The sequence below is a fragment of the Ailuropoda melanoleuca genome, chromosome 4 (genome assembly GCF_002007445.2).
Source record: "Ailuropoda melanoleuca isolate Jingjing chromosome 4, ASM200744v2, whole genome shotgun sequence".
Lineage (NCBI taxonomy): Eukaryota > Metazoa > Chordata > Mammalia > Carnivora > Ursidae > Ailuropoda > Ailuropoda melanoleuca.
The window spans coordinates 96,395,772-96,409,760 of NC_048221.1; the positions used below are offsets into that span (position 1 = coordinate 96,395,772).

General features: G+C 52.7%; 3 protein-coding genes across 8 annotated transcripts; 1 reads left to right on the forward strand and 2 right to left on the reverse strand.

The window, feature by feature from the left end:
- Positions 1–282: 282 nt before the first annotated feature.
- On the reverse strand, positions 283–7,140 carry DQX1 (DEAQ-box RNA dependent ATPase 1). 4 transcript variants are annotated; one of them, XM_002921467.4, is made up of 11 exons: positions 6,213–7,140; positions 5,775–5,968; positions 5,007–5,391; positions 4,444–4,677; positions 4,253–4,352; positions 3,990–4,148; positions 3,715–3,906; positions 1,823–1,942; positions 1,475–1,665; positions 965–1,152; positions 283–743 (listed from the first exon to the last, which is right to left on the reverse strand). In XM_002921467.4, exons 1-11 carry the CDS (start codon positions 6,447–6,449, stop codon positions 587–589), a joined length of 2,157 nt encoding a protein of 718 aa, XP_002921513.1. In that variant the 5' UTR covers positions 6,450–7,140; the 3' UTR covers positions 283–586. The 4 variants fall into 4 exon arrangements, with proteins under 4 accessions (XP_002921513.1, XP_034515280.1, XP_034515281.1 ...); XM_034659389.1 differs by lacking the exon at positions 4,253–4,352 and having other exon boundaries at positions 3,990–4,122; XM_034659390.1 differs by lacking the exon at positions 965–1,152.
- A 207-nt stretch (positions 7,141–7,347) lies between these two features.
- On the reverse strand, positions 7,348–10,392 carry AUP1 (AUP1 lipid droplet regulating VLDL assembly factor). The gene is given in 13 exon segments (XM_002921466.4): positions 7,348–7,526; positions 7,636–7,754; positions 7,940–8,055; positions 8,171–8,290; positions 8,419–8,521; positions 8,622–8,688; positions 8,932–9,005; positions 9,101–9,173; positions 9,424–9,608; positions 9,794–9,944; positions 10,024–10,161; positions 10,242–10,336; positions 10,339–10,392. Coding segments are annotated over 13 exon segments (1,317 nt in total). The 5' UTR covers positions 10,378–10,392; the 3' UTR covers positions 7,348–7,489.
- A 190-nt stretch (positions 10,393–10,582) lies between these two features.
- HTRA2 (HtrA serine peptidase 2) lies at positions 10,583–13,889 on the forward strand. Of its 3 annotated transcripts, none has more exons than XM_034659417.1 (8): positions 10,583–11,169; positions 11,270–11,474; positions 11,564–11,758; positions 11,999–12,031; positions 12,265–12,370; positions 12,517–12,586; positions 13,276–13,395; positions 13,479–13,618. In XM_034659417.1, exons 1-7 carry the CDS (start codon positions 10,664–10,666, stop codon positions 13,373–13,375), a joined length of 1,215 nt encoding a protein of 404 aa, XP_034515308.1. In that variant the 5' UTR covers positions 10,583–10,663; the 3' UTR covers positions 13,376–13,395; positions 13,479–13,618. The 3 variants fall into 3 exon arrangements, with proteins under 3 accessions (XP_034515308.1, XP_034515307.1, XP_002921511.1); XM_002921465.4 differs by having other exon boundaries at positions 10,585–11,169; positions 13,276–13,371; positions 13,479–13,889; XM_034659416.1 differs by lacking the exon at positions 11,999–12,031 and having other exon boundaries at positions 10,584–11,169; positions 13,276–13,371; positions 13,479–13,889.
- The last annotated feature ends 100 nt before the right edge of the window (positions 13,890–13,989 follow it).

The following is a 13,989-nucleotide window of genomic DNA, read 5'->3' on the forward strand; positions in this document are numbered from 1 at the left end:
TGTGGAAAAAAAGGAAGATTTTGTTTGATTTCTTATAGCACTCTCACTCTTCCTCCCCTGTAGGTGGTAGCAAGATAAAGGGAAGTAAGCTTCAGGCAGGTTGCGAGACCAACTGTAGTCAAACTATATATTTTCTGGGTCAGTGACAGCTAGTCATTCACACTGCAAAGGCTTGACTACAGGCAGGAACCAGGCAAGAGGATATTGCTGGAGGAGTTGCATGAAACTGTGTCATCTCTAACTCGTGGATGTTGTATGTGCTGCCGCAGAATCAAACTCAAATTTGGCACCATAGGGAAAGAACTTTTATAGATCAAAATGAAGCACACAAAGATGGGTTTGGCCTAAGTTGGGGACTTGGGGGGGCATATCAGTTGTTCTCCAATAAATAGAAGAAGGCTAAGGAAAGGGTCCAACCTTATGTATACTGTGGCTTACCCAATTTCCTCTATTTTCAGTCCACCATTTCTTAAGACTCAGGTTCCAGGATTTACATTTGATCCTAACATTTGGCTGGCTACCTTTGTGCTAGCCTGAGAGGGAATCTAATGCCTTCAGATGAGCTCAGTTCCATTCCTTAGGCAGGTCACTGCAGGACACAGGCATCTCCAAACTCTTGGGTGGAGGGGGATACACTCTCTATTGAAGAATCTGCCATTTCTTCTCTCAGCTGATTCAAGAGGTCTCTGCTCTCACTGGGAGGCAAGTTACTCAGGAAGTAAGGAGGAGCCAACTCTACCAGCCTGATAAAGAGAATCACAATTAGATGATTTCTGTATCCTCTCTTATAATGCAGATTCTTAAACTTCTTCCCATTCCTTCCACAAACCCTGTCCCCTCAAATCATATGTCACTACAAACCACTAAGATATCCTCTTCTCCTTAAAGTTCTCTAACTCCCCAGCCATAATTTTGGCCCCAAGAAGAAGAATGGGCAGTATAAGAGGGGTGTCAGGAAACTCACATCTGTGGCTGAATCTCAGAAACAATGGAAAGGCAGTTGTCTTTGGAAATGGAGAAACTGTGGTAAAGCACCCACGGGGGTCTGGCTGGTGACCTGCGGTTTCTGTAGCAGCAGTATGGGGAGAGCTGGGCCACATGCTTATGTGTCAGGAGCAGGTAATTTCCAGTCCCATCTGTGTCTCGAGCCACCTCATTAAAAAGCAAAGATAGTGAAGGAGTAAGTGAGGGAGAAGAGAAAGGCAGTAAAAAAAAGAAAAGGGGGCTGAGAAAGAATTAGGAAGGTTGGTGAGAGTGTCAAAAGTAAAGCATCATCTCTAGGTGGCAGTGTCCCTACCATATGGCATTTCCCATAGCCCCCTATACCCCAACACCTCAAAGGAAAACTTTCTCCTGGTTCTACAAAATCCTTTGAATGGTCACCTGAACCCCAGTTTCAGAGGTGGCATATCAATTTTTGGTTCCTCTGCTTTCTGCTATTTTTATGACCTTTACCCCAACTCTTTCCCCTAACCTTAAGGAAGTATCCTGACACCAGCGCTTTCTGAAGGTTTCTGCGGTTCTGCTCAGAGCCAAAGGCTGGCTGGGACAAGGGAAGTTCAATTTGTTGCATGAGTTCTAGGAGTTCACCTCGAAGTTTCTGGGCTTGGCACAATGCTGCCCAGTTTAGCCCCCGAGCCTGGCACCAAGCCTTGTCTGCTCCACCTACAAGAGGAAAGGGAACAGCTACAGCTGCAAAGAGACCCCCAAGAGAACCCAGCCCTTGGCCAAAGGCCTTCCTCCTCCTCCAGCTGGTTGCACTCCACCTCCCCTCTTTGGAAAATCTGGGGTTTTATAAGAAGATGCAGAGTGGGCTACTCACTCTGTATAAAGGCTTCATACACCTGGATCAGAGAACTGTGATCACCATCCGTATGTTCCAGTGCCCGACGCAAGGCAGCTTCTTCTGCAGAGAGTGGAGGATGGGTGAACCCAGGAGCAGCTGGAGGAGAAGAGAGGAAGGTCATTTTGGGGAATGAGAAAGGATAGCAGTACAGAAGGAAGGGTGAAAAGGTAGGAAGTGTCACTTTGGGAAATTTATTAAAAAGACATTGATAACTTCTAGGTGCTTTGCACTTTATTAGACATTGAGGATAAATAAATGAAAGACAGTCTCTGCCCTCAAGTAGCTTAGAGTCTGGTGGGAGAGATAAGCAAACTTGATCAGCACAACAGGTATGTGGGCCAATATTTGGAGTTTTTTTTTTTTTTAAAGATTTTATCTATTTATGTCAGAGAGAGAGAGAGTGCGTGCGTGCACAAGCAGGGGAGCGGCAGGCAGAGGGAGAAGCAGGCTCCCCACTGAGTGGGGAGCCCAATGTGGGGCTTGAAACCAGGACCCTGGGATCATCACCTGTGCTGAAGGCAGACACTTAGCTGACTGAGCCACCCAGGCATCCCAATATTTAAAATTTTGTTAGGAATCAGCTCAGTAGAGAAGGGGTGGAGAGAATCCGAACTGTGGGCATGGCAAGGCACAGAAATTAGTAGCACAGCCTGTGTGGAGACCTGCACGCACCTAGTGAGGGTCGGGCGAATGGCATGTGTGGCAGAGTGGCAGGAGATAAACTGGGAGGTAGGTATGGGCCAGGTCATGAGAGGCTGGATGTGCTGTGCCAATGAGTTTACATTCCGTCCAGAAGATAAAGAATAGCTGTTGAAGAAGAGTTTTGAGGGAAGAGAGTCCAAGTGTTTAAACTTGACGAGTTAGGAGGCTAAAGGAATCTACGCTGAGTGGTGGTGAGGATCTAACATTGGCACTGATAATGAGTATGGAGACAAATAGATCAATTTAAAAAAACATTTAGGAGATAAAAATGAAAGAACCTGGAAAAAGATTAGGATGATGGTAGTGGAGCTGCAGAGACGACGGCATGATTTTTGTGGTGGTGGTGAGGGAATAGTTTAAGCAAGTGCTTGAGTTCAGATCTGGGCTGGGGTACCGTGGCCAATTCTGATGGAAATGCCCATCAGGCATCGGATATAAAATCTAAGATTCAGAAGAATGGTATCGGCAGGGACATAGAAGGTTTGGAAATTTTAAGTGTAAAGATGGCACTTCAGACTATGGGTGTGCATGAACTTGTTCAGAGTTCAAGGAATGAGAAGGCAAAAGGGTCAGCGGTGGAACTCTGAGGTCCAATTTACAATGGGTGAGCAGAGGACAAAGAGCCAGGGAAGAGATGAAGGGAACGGCCGAACAGCCAGAAAACCTGGAGGAGCGAGTCCCAGAGGCTTAGGGAGGGGGCAGTTCCAAGGCAGGAGTGGTCCACATTTTCAAGTGTCAGAAGGTCATAAGGAATAAGGACTCAGAACTCTTCAGTGGGTTCAGCCTCGGTGAGGGTGGGGGGCGGTCACTGCTGAGCTGAGAGATTTGTCAGTGTTGTTGTGGGCCTGAGGCTGGGATGCAGTGGGTGGGAACACACTAGGCCAACTGGGGCAGAGGTGATTCTGCAAAGCTGCAGGGGAGTAGAGGGTGGAGGAAGAGTGGTGTGGAGCTTTAGTAGTAACAGAGAGATTTATGCATGTTGGGGGCAAGAACCAGCACTGGGAAAAGGCTAATGAGACAGAGGAGGGCTAAGTGGTTTGGGCTGGTTTTCTGGGCACTGTAGGGGAGCAGAGGGGGAAGAGCTGGCCTTTGGAGCACCAGAACACCAGAAAGGGCTGGGAAGGCCTGAAGCGGCTGCAAGAGTCAGGGAGAGAAGTGATTTATACCAGTGAGCATGGCGGCGAGGGTGAGCATCTCATCCACACAGTCAAACTCGCAGGAGGCCAGCAGGGCTTTGGCCAGCTCAGGGGGCAGGGGGATCTCTGATAGGATGACTCCCAGGTCTGACAGGTTCCCATCATCATCCAGGGCTGCCAGGTAGTCTAAGTCTTCCAGGGCCTGCATCAGTGCTTCTGGAGCTGGTGAGGAAATACGGCAGATAGGGCAGGGAGTCTCAGAGCCTGCAGGTCAGACAGCAGGACGTGGGCAGTGGGGTGCTCACCGGGCCGGTCCAGGAAGTGACACTCCCCTGGCTCTGCAATCTGTCTCCTCTTTAGAAGTAACACCAGGGGGCTCAGATTCTCCTCACATATCCTGGGTGTGGGCAGCGGGGGAGCCTCTAGTTCTAGGAAGGACTTAGGATACAGGCAGAGGCAGGACCCTGAGGGGAGAAAGACCTTGGAAAGAAGGCCTCTGTAGATTTCTCAGGGTTTGCATGTGGTGACTCTTTTCATGTCTGATCTCAGTAAGGGCAAAGGCTCTTACCTGGTGGGACCCCTCTTGCCCGGAGTTTTCTTGCCTCTGCCTGACACTTGCTGATTGGTCTCAGCACTTGGGATTCTGCTCGGATCTGAGGACTGTACACCTGTTCCCGCCCCCCCCAACCAAGGCCAAGACAGATCAGAGTGAGCCACTTCTATCTTTAGCACCCACATCCCCTCATCTCTCTCACTCACACTTCGAAGCTCCAGTCCTGAGTCAATGACATGTCGGATGGAAGGGAGCGAGAAGGAGAAGTCAGCCAGCCAGTGAGTGACCACGACCCTTCGGGCACCCAAGTCTACGTCCTCGTACGCAGCCTGAACAGCTGGGCCATGTCCTGGGTGAAGGGGCAGCACCCGTGGTGGAGGTCCTCTGAGAGCCAAGGGCTCCACCTCCCTGGACAAGGATTCACAGCACAGCAAAATTTCCTGAAGAGAGGGGTGGGGCATTAAGGCAGTTCTCACCTTTTTGGTGACAAACCCCTTGAAACTGATGAAAGCTATGGCTTTTCACTCTGAAAAAATGCATACTCATAAAGTTGTTATAATTTCAGGAATTCCCTGAGCCACAGTCTCTGTGTTAGATGGAGTCAAAAAAGGGGTGGTAGACCTCTTTACGCCAAGATCCTTGAGTTTTTCCTAAGGGCTCCAACATAGTACATACTACCAACTTCAGTGTTCCTCACAAGCATCGCTCCAACTCCCCCAGGAAAGGAAGGTGGCGTACACGAGACCCTCCTTCTGCAGATCATCTTTACCTCCTCACTGGGCAGGTACACTAGCACGTCTCCTGGAGCCTCCTTCGTACACAATTCAAGCACAGCTTGGCAGGCAGCTTCCACTCGATCGGTAGGGACAGTGTCCCTGTATACAGGTGTGGGACACACGCCAGGCCCTCTGGGTACATGCACAATAGGAGGATTGCCCCAGAAGGCTTGGAGCTTAGGTTCAAGGGCAGGGTCAGTAACCACAACCACTCTCGAGTCCCCTGGAAGGTTTCCCAGCCTGGCATTTCGCAGTAGCCCCTGGAGCAAATCCGAGGACACTGACCGCTCCTGAGCCTCATCCAGCACCAGCACGCCCCAGGCTCCCGAGCCCCGGGTTGAGGCCACCTCCTGTAGAAGCAGCCTGTCCCAGCAAAACCTGTTGATATTGGCAGTGGGCGGAGGAGTCAGTGTGGACACTGAACATCTCCAGAAGTCCAGGGGAACGTCTTCCTGGGGGGCCTAGATTTCGATAATAAGGTCAGAAAAAGATGCTGTGAACTTGTATTGAGACCCACAACCTCACTGATGGCATTTTTTTTCACAGGCTGTACTCCAGCTGGGAAAGTGAGGCTCACGATGAGGGCGAGGTTGAATATCTGAGGTCCCTGGCTGGGGTTAAGGGCTTAATTCAGCATTGTGTTGGCACGATTTAAAGGGTGACACGGGCTGAGGGAGGGTTTGGCGAGATGTCAGAGGACTGGGCTTGTTTCTACTGGGTGAGGGAAATCAAATTTGCGTCAGGCCTGCGAGAGGCCTCACCTGAGCAGGGTGTCTGGCCCAGTGCAGTCCTCCTGGGGAATGCTGTATCCAACCTCATGACCCAGGGTTAGGTCCATCTCATCGGCAACCCGCATGGCCAGGCTCAGGGCTGCCAGAGGGTGGGGCTGAGTGACAGTTACTCGGCCTTCCTGGAACCCCCTGGCCAGTGCAAACTCTGCACACCACTGAGGGATCTGGGGTAGGAACAGGAAAGGACAGCCAGTCAGTGAGATGCAGGACTTCAGTCAGAAGTGCAGGGGGAGCTGTGGCCTTTCTCATTGGGAGAGTCCCCTGGTCCTTCACCAGCCACCCAGGGGCCAGTCTAATCTGGTCACTCTTTGACCACTCCCCTAGAACCCCATGCAGGCCAATCCCCACCTTGCTAGTGGAAGGACCAGTTCTCTAGTCCCTCCCTTTGCTCCCAGAATCTCCCCCCACCTGGGTGCTCTTGCCAGAGCCAGGCTCTCCAGACACCAGCACCACTCCACTGGGGCTACTCTCCAACTGCTCCAAGAAGATAAAGCGAGCAGCCCAGATGGGTAAGGCTCGGCGCTGCTCAAGCAGCTTGTAGTAGCGGGAAGAGAAGGGGAGCCCGTCAAAGGGGTTCACAGCCAATTCAGATTCCCCGGGGCTTGGGCCAGGCTCTTCTGCCAGCCCAAGACGCTGAGAGGCCATGGTAGCTGATGGGCAGTACCTATAGAAGGCAGGGCGGTGATTAAGGGCCTTGTATTAAATGACTGACACCAACTTCCCACCCTTGATCCCTAACCTGTACCCTCAGGTGGTAATGCGCTGGGCTCCATCCTTCCCAGCATTTCTTGCCTGCCAGGAAACAGTGGAGAGTTGAGTCTGAAAGTGAGGGACTATGAAAAGTGGACTATTAACCTGATAGTCAGGCAGTAGAAATCCTGTGACTAACATAAAGGGCCACCAGGGCAGCAGGAATTATGGTAGCCTGTGGGAAAGTCCCAAGGGGAAAAGGATAAAGAGAGAAAGAATAGGAGGAGGAAGGGGTAGGAACCGAGGAGCAGGTGCCACAAGGATCCTGGATTCAAACCTGCTTGCAGCTCTGAGACGTGTCACGATGGCAGCCAGTTCCAGACCCACCCAGCCACTCACCACCAGCCCAGACCCTAGCGAAGTACAAAGGTAAATTCCGGCTCCACCCTGGGGCTTGGCTTAAACAGGAATCCTTAAGACTGGTTTTGGGGTGGGGCCATTTGCCCCACCTTAATTTAATCTGTCAGAAGCCTATGGAAAACAGGTTCCGGGCACCACACCGAGCTTGTGTACTCTACAGTGTACATTGTGCTTGTTAGTGAAAGGCATCTTGGGACTTGTAGTTTTGCAGCTGTTTGGTCACAAGGCTGAGCTGAACACCCAAGCTAGGGTCCAGTTGCCGCTGGTCTTCAATTCAGTTACACTTCCATAATATCACTCATTTCTTGACACGAAGGGGTGATTTCAACTACTTCTCACAAACCCAAAAGGAGGCTCTCACCCCTGTTCCCTCCAACCAAGGGAAAAGGAACTTGCTCAGTAGGCTTTTGAGCCCCAGAGAGGCAACAGAGACCTTGAGTGAAAACCCTGAATTTAATGTGATTTTGGGGGGAGCCCCATCCCTCCCTTTTTACCACCCACCCTTCCAGCCAGTTGTAAGTTGGGTGAGGGCTGCCCCCAGTCTCCGTCCTGCGGCTCTGGGTGCCATCCTGTGCTCAGTCAGCCTCCTGGGCCTGTCTCTCTGTGAATCTCCTGCGAGACATAGGAAGAAGACATTGTGTGGGCTTTGCCACATTAGCCCTATAATTAGCTCTCTTCTCCAGCCTGCCCCTTCCTACCCACTGTCCTCTAAGCTTCTCACCTTCTCGCATATTCATAGAGTGCCTGCTTGCGCTCCTGTAGGCTCTCCTGCCGGGCCCAGGAGGACTTGGCAAATGTGAGGGCTGTGGGCTGAGGGGTCACCGGGCCAGAGCTGGGGAACTGAGGTGATCACAATGTCAGAGGGCTTGCGAAGTCATCATCATTAAACACGCACCGAATGCCTACTTTGCAAGAGAGGCACTGTGCTAGGGTCTCAGGATCAAAAAAGAGACATCAAGGAGAGGGAGTATGTAGACTGCCCATTCCAGCCCTAGGCCTGGACCTAACCATTTCCTGGGTCTCACCTTGGGGGCGGAGGCTGTGGGAAGGGACTGGGTCCCTTCAGTGATATCTTCAGGCATGAACGCTACGGCTCCCTCAAGCAGATTAGTGATGGTCAAGTCTACACAGCCAGTTCTGGCTGGGGAGAAGGGAAGAGAGAAGAAGGGAGTCTGTTTCCCTGCTCATCTTCTCCCCTCACCACCCACTTTTCCTTTCTGCGCCTGTCTCCTGTGTGAGGCTACCCTTTCCCATACCCAGGTCTCTCTGGATGACGCCCAGTGGCACATGGGGTAAAACCTCCTTGACTCTCTGAGCCAGAGTTGCCAGCTGCACATCAGGAGAAGGGCCAGGGGAGGGAGGGAAAGAAGACTGGGCTGCAAAAAAGAAATCCGAAACATGGTGAGTGGAGAACTGGGAGGAGAGGCTGACTAGCACAGGAATAGGAAGGGAATCACAGTAGGCTGAGAAAACCCAAAGAACTTTGTGTACAGAGACCACAAACCTGACTGAGGACGCAATCTGGGGTGTCTCTGTCGTTTCATGTGCTCTGCTTTGTCTGCTGGAGTGAGTCGTGTCCCTGTCTGGCCTAATTCTTTGGCCACCAGCTAGGGAGAATTGGAAGGTTGGAACTGTCAAGGTCTCAAGCCTTCCTCCTCCTAACCTTAAGAAAAAATCCACCTCCACCCTGCCTGTGTACCCTACCACCTGTTGTACACGGAGGGCAAACTCCTCATTCCCCTCCCCCAGGAGGCGATGAACAGGAGGGAGCCACCTGCAAAAAATAAATAAATAAAAAATCCAGGACCATGTTGTGTGCGGCTGTCACCCTCTCCCCACATTGATACTTCTTTTCACGTAACAGTTGTGATTAGGGTGGGGGGATAGTAAACACTTTGTATTGCCTCTGTCATAGAACCTTGATACTAAAAGATCTGGAAATGGACAGGGAAGAGGCAACCTCCCTGACCTTGAGGTGAGCTTCTCCCAGCCACCAAAAAGCAAAGACAGTTAATACCTTACTTGATACACTGTGAAAGGGACGAAAAGTGACCACAGCAGTTCTGAGACCCAGGAGGCATCGGACACCGTCTGAAGGGAGGGCGTGAAGTGAGGTCTAAGCCTGGGCCAGGAGTGGGAAACTTACCCTCCAAGCCCCAGAGATTCCCTGTCCAACACACACTCACCACAGAGACTAGGGGTCTCTGGACTTGCAGTGTAAGAGGTTGTACCACATCCTGAATAGAAAATGGCCAGGAACTGGAAGATGAAAGAGAGAGTAGGATGGGATTCTAGCCAGCTGGTCAGCACCTGACTCAGAACAGAAAACTGTCAAACTGTACAAGTAGATAAATGAGGAATAAAGAAATACAAAGGGAAAAGAACTAAAAAAAGAACAGAAAAAAAAATCAACTAGGACAGAAGGGGTAGGGCTGAAAATTGTGAAAACTCAAGGGCCCCCAAGCCCGACCACCTACCCAGCTGGAGACCGATACCTGTGCTCACCCACCTGAAGCGCAGGAGCCCCTCCCGGCCATTGGTGGCCTCTTCCTCAGGGAATAGCAGCAGAGGAGTGGGGGGAAGCCTCGTGGAAGCACAGAATCTCTTAAGTGACTCCACGAACTCCCCCCGCCCATCCATCTCCATGAAGCCCCGAGACCAGCACACAAAACTTGGGGGGCTATTGAGTAGAGGCTGGGAATCGAGAAGAGAGAAAGCAAGAAAAGAACATTGGGAAGTGAGAAAACTGACATATGGGTAGAGAAGCGGGATTAGGGGTAAGGCTCAGTATTTCGTGGTCCCCAAGGGAAACAAAGGGGAGCCTCGAGCTGGCCCCAGGGAACCGCCCCGTGGAGCTCTCGGCTTCGCCCCCTACTCACGGTGCTACAGCTGGTGAGCAAGTTGACTATGTTGTGGTCGAAAGGTGTCACGTGATTGGAAATGAGGACCCTGACGCGGTGATCCCGGAGTCCGGAGTCCTCCTGCCGGGCCACGAGCCCCAGCACCGCACACATGGTCCGCACCACGAACCTGGGGACGCAGGCAGTGGTGACTTCACGGCCTCGGGCCTGGCCCAGCCCAGACCCTCCCGGAACCCCCGGGTCGTTACCTGCGAAGGACACTGTCTGGCAGAGCGCAGCTGACCAGGAAGACGTGAATCCCAAGAAAGAGGCGCAAGACGAGGAGGCAGAACCCGACTGGAGCGTAGAGCAGCAGCGCGAGGAGCAGGAAGCCGTCACCCGGGAGCCTGGGGGCGAAAGGCGGGGTGATCGGGCGCCGAAGGCCGAGTGGACGCGGGAGCCGGCCTTTTTCCGCCAGGGCTCTTACCGGTGCGAGTCAAAGAGCCGCTCCGGCCCCAGCGCCGGGGAGGGATCCATCGCCGCTGCTTTAGGGATGTCCGGCCGCCGCCGCCATCTTCGCGCCCCGCCGCAGGGGCTCCTGGGAAGGCGGAGTCTTCGGGCATCCGCCCAGGGTGCCGGCACCCGAAGTCCTGAGGCGCCCCGGAAGGGCTAGCGGTCCCAGCATGCCTCGCGGGCCCTTGGGCCACCTCATAACTCACGTCCCGCGGGGACCACAATTCCCGGCATTCGCGGGGCGGGGCGGAGTCCGCCTCCCGGAATCCTGGGTCCCGGCGTGCACTTCTGGAGGACTTCAGGTACCGGCGTGCCCCGCGTCCTTCTGTCCGCCTGCTCGCGTCCAGGGCGCCGCCTCTGTGTAGGGCGGGCGAGGAGGCAGCCGAGGCGGAGCTGATGGCTGCACTGAGGGCGGGGCGGGGTGCAGTCTGGAACCTCCGGGGATGGCGGGCTTTGGGGGGCGTTCGCTGGGGGAAGGGACCCCTGTTGACCCCTGACCTCCGGGCTTTGCTGACGTCAGGAACTCCTGACCCTTGGGCCCGAGTGACTTATGGGACCCCCAGTCTCCGGGCCCGGTTGTCTGTGGGGGTCCCTGAACCACGGACGTGTCTGCAATCGGGGACTTCGGATTCCCGAGCACGGCTGACTGCAGGGACCCCAGATCCCAGGACCCGGGAGGTCTCAGAGACCCCTGGAACCCGTCCGCGCGTATGGCTGGCGGTGGCGCTGGGCGCTGGGGGGGCAGTGCTGTTGTTATTGTGGGGCGGGGGTCGGGGTCCCCCAGCGGTCCTCGCCTCGGTCCTTGGCTCGCCGCCCACCTCTCCCCGGAGCCAGTACAACTTCATCGCAGACGTGGTGGAGAAGACAGCACCTGCCGTAGTTTATATCGAGATCTTGGGCCGGTAACGGTGGGGAAGAGCAGGAGGCACCCAAGCCGCGGGTTAGAGGGCGGGCGAGCCGGGGTCTGAGCCTCCTTACATCCTTGCTTTCCCCCCAACCCAGGCATCCTTTCTCGGGCCGCGAAGTCCCTATCTCGAATGGCTCAGGATTCGTGGTGGCTGCCGACGGGCTCATCGTAACCAACGCTCATGTGGTGGCAGATCGGCGCCGGGTCCGTGTGAGGCTGCTTAGCGGTGACACGTATGAGGCCATGGTCACAGCTGTGGATCCCGTGGCAGACATTGCCACGCTGAGGATTCAGACTAAGGTGGGGGTCTGGGCAGGCAAGGTCTGGGTGGGGCTGTGAATTTGCTCACATCTCCAAGTGACAGGTCTCTTATATCCATTCTCCCTCAGGAGCCTCTCCCCACGCTACCCTTGGGACGCTCAGCCGATGTCCGGCAAGGGGAGTTTGTTGTTGCCATGGGAAGTCCCTTTGCACTGCAGAATACGATCACTTCTGGCATTGTCAGCTCTGCTCAGCGTCCAGCCAGAGACCTGGGCCTCCCCCAAACCAATGTGGAATACATCCAGACTGATGCAGCTATTGATGTGCGTTCTGACATAAGAGAAATGAAAAACTAGGTTGGGGGTTGGGGGCTAGGCTGTGGGGTGCAGGCACCAACTGTGATAGATGGTGGATGAGCCTGTATACAGAAGTTGGGCTGCACATATGTGGCTACTCAGGTTGGGCTGGGAAAGGAGAGAATTTGGAGAAAGTGCCTACATCCTGGTCATGCCCCCAGGCATAGAGTCCCTGGATCTCTTCCATATTTTCTCCTTGTCCTGCAGTTTGGAAATTCTGGAGGTCCTCTGGTTAACCTGGTGAGTGGGACATCCTTCTTTCCAAGAATCCCTGCCCCAGGTCAGTGTGAGAAGGGGTGTGCTTCCTCTAATTCAACGATGTTGGTCAAATTTCTGAGCAGTTTCCTGTTGGCTATCTCCCAGAATCCAACCAGGTCTCCCCAACTCCCTAGTACTCCCTGCTACTCTTGTTCAGATATCCCCATTTCCTACTATGTGTCTGGGCCAGGGAATAGTGGGCTCTATCCCTGCAGGATGGGGAGGTGATTGGAGTGAATACCATGAAGGTCACAGCTGGAATCTCCTTTGCCATCCCTTCTGATCGCCTTCGAGAGTTTCTGCATCGTGGGGAAAAGAAGAGTGAGCCTAGCTTAGAGGGGGAGGAATTCCTTTAAGTGGTGGGAGGGGCATTCACTGGGCTTTGCTGGGGGGGTGGTCTATTGGGAGGAAAGGGTGGGGGAAGGAAGGAGGTAGCTGGTTGAGGCTCATTTGTCCTTCTATCACAGATTCCTGGTTTGGAATCAGTGGGTCCCAGCGCCGCTACATTGGGGTGATGATGCTGACCCTGACTCCCAGGTATGAGCTTTAGGGGCAGTGACCTGTAGGACCACCAGTGTATTCAGTTGTGGGCAACTTGTGTTGAGGTTTGCTCTCAATTTTATCTTTATCTAAGATAAGTTGCCTCACGCTTGGAGCTATCAGAAGAGCTGTTCTCTCTCATGATCTTGACTTTCTCACTCCAATCCATCTTGTACACCTGCTACCAGGTTGATTTCATCCTGTTACTGTTTTGATTTAAAAACTTCAATCCATTAACCTGGTGTTTAGGGGCCATTTTCCATTTGTCTCCAATTTAACCTTCCAGCTCTGGCTTCTTACATGAATATATTTTGTTCCAGCCAACCTGATTTCCTACTTCCATGGTTTTATTTATGTTGTTCTTGTTTTATATAGTTAAATACCAGAACCATTCATTCTAGGCTCAGCTTAAGTTCTATTCTCTCCTTAAAGTTTCTCTTAGAATTCTAGAATGACATTAGTGTTACTGATTTTATACTATGTATCACTTGGAATTAATTACCTTTTATATACATGTCCCACTTCCTAACTTCCAGAAGGCAGAAAGCCAATTGCCTTTGTATCCGGAGTATCTAGTGCATGCCCTTGTCCATGCAGTTGTCAGTGTGTTGATTCGAGATTTGAGGTGAACACAAGATGGGGAGAGTGCCTTGGTGTGGTTAACAGAGTGATCTCTGTCCTTTCAGCATCCTTGCTGAACTACAGCTTCGAGAACCAAGCTTTCCTGATGTTCAGCATGGTGTGCTCATCCATAAAGTCATCCTGGACTCCCCTGCACACCGGTGAGGGAGAGACTGCATTGTGAGGTGGGGATGGGTGAGGTGTGCATGTGCCCTTGAACTGGGCTGTCTATTCCCTCCTTTCTCTCTCTGTCTGTCTTTCACCGTAGGGCTGGTCTACGGCCGGGTGATGTGATCTTGGCCATTGGGGAGCAGCTGGTACAAAACGCTGAAGATATTTATGAAGCTGTTCGAACCCAATCCCAGCTGGCAGTGCGCATCCGGCGGGGACCGGAAACATTGACCTTATATGTGACCCCTGAAGTCACAGAATGAGTGGGTCAGCAGGAGTACGAGACTCCTGCTCTGATTTCCACCTTGCTTTCCTGGCCTAGGCTCTGAGGGTACCTGGACAGAGGATTAAATGAACCAGTGGGGGGCAGGTCCCTCCAACCACCAGCACCAATCCCTGGGCTCTGAGGAATCACAAAAATGCTTTTTATATAAAATAAAATTATACCTAGCATCATGTTATAGTCAAAAATAAGGGGGGGTTATAATAAAAAAACATTAAAAAAAAATAAGGGGGTACTGATCTTTTCCCCCACGAAAAGGCTAGAGGTAAAGCTGTATCCCCCCACCTCAACTGAGGGGAGATACTGGAGCTGACCATTCTGACCT

What these genes read in the sequence shown, in the direction of transcription:
- DQX1 (XM_002921467.4), bottom strand. Translation starts at nt 6,449, where the DNA reads ATGGCCTCTCAGCGTCTTGGGCTGGCAGAAGAGCCTGGCCCAAGCCCC. An exon ending in CAGGACTGGAGCTTCGAAGT is followed by an intron (nt 4,353 to 4,443) that starts GTGAGTGAGAGA and finishes GGGCGGGAACAG; the next exon opens with GTGTACAGTCCTCAGATCCG. An exon ending in TGTCAGGATACTTCCTTAAG is followed by an intron (nt 1,153 to 1,474) that starts GTTAGGGGAAAG and finishes CTTTTTAATGAG; the next exon opens with GTGGCTCGAGACACAGATGG.
- HTRA2 (XM_002921465.4), top strand. Translation starts at nt 10,664, where the DNA reads ATGGCTGCACTGAGGGCGGGGCGGGGTGCAGTCTGGAACCTCCGGGGA. An exon ending in AGACTGATGCAGCTATTGAT is followed by an intron (nt 11,759 to 11,998) that starts GTGCGTTCTGAC and finishes CTTGTCCTGCAG; the next exon opens with TTTGGAAATTCTGGAGGTCC. An exon ending in CTGGACTCCCCTGCACACCG is followed by an intron (nt 13,372 to 13,478) that starts GTGAGGGAGAGA and finishes CTTTCACCGTAG; the next exon opens with GGCTGGTCTACGGCCGGGTG.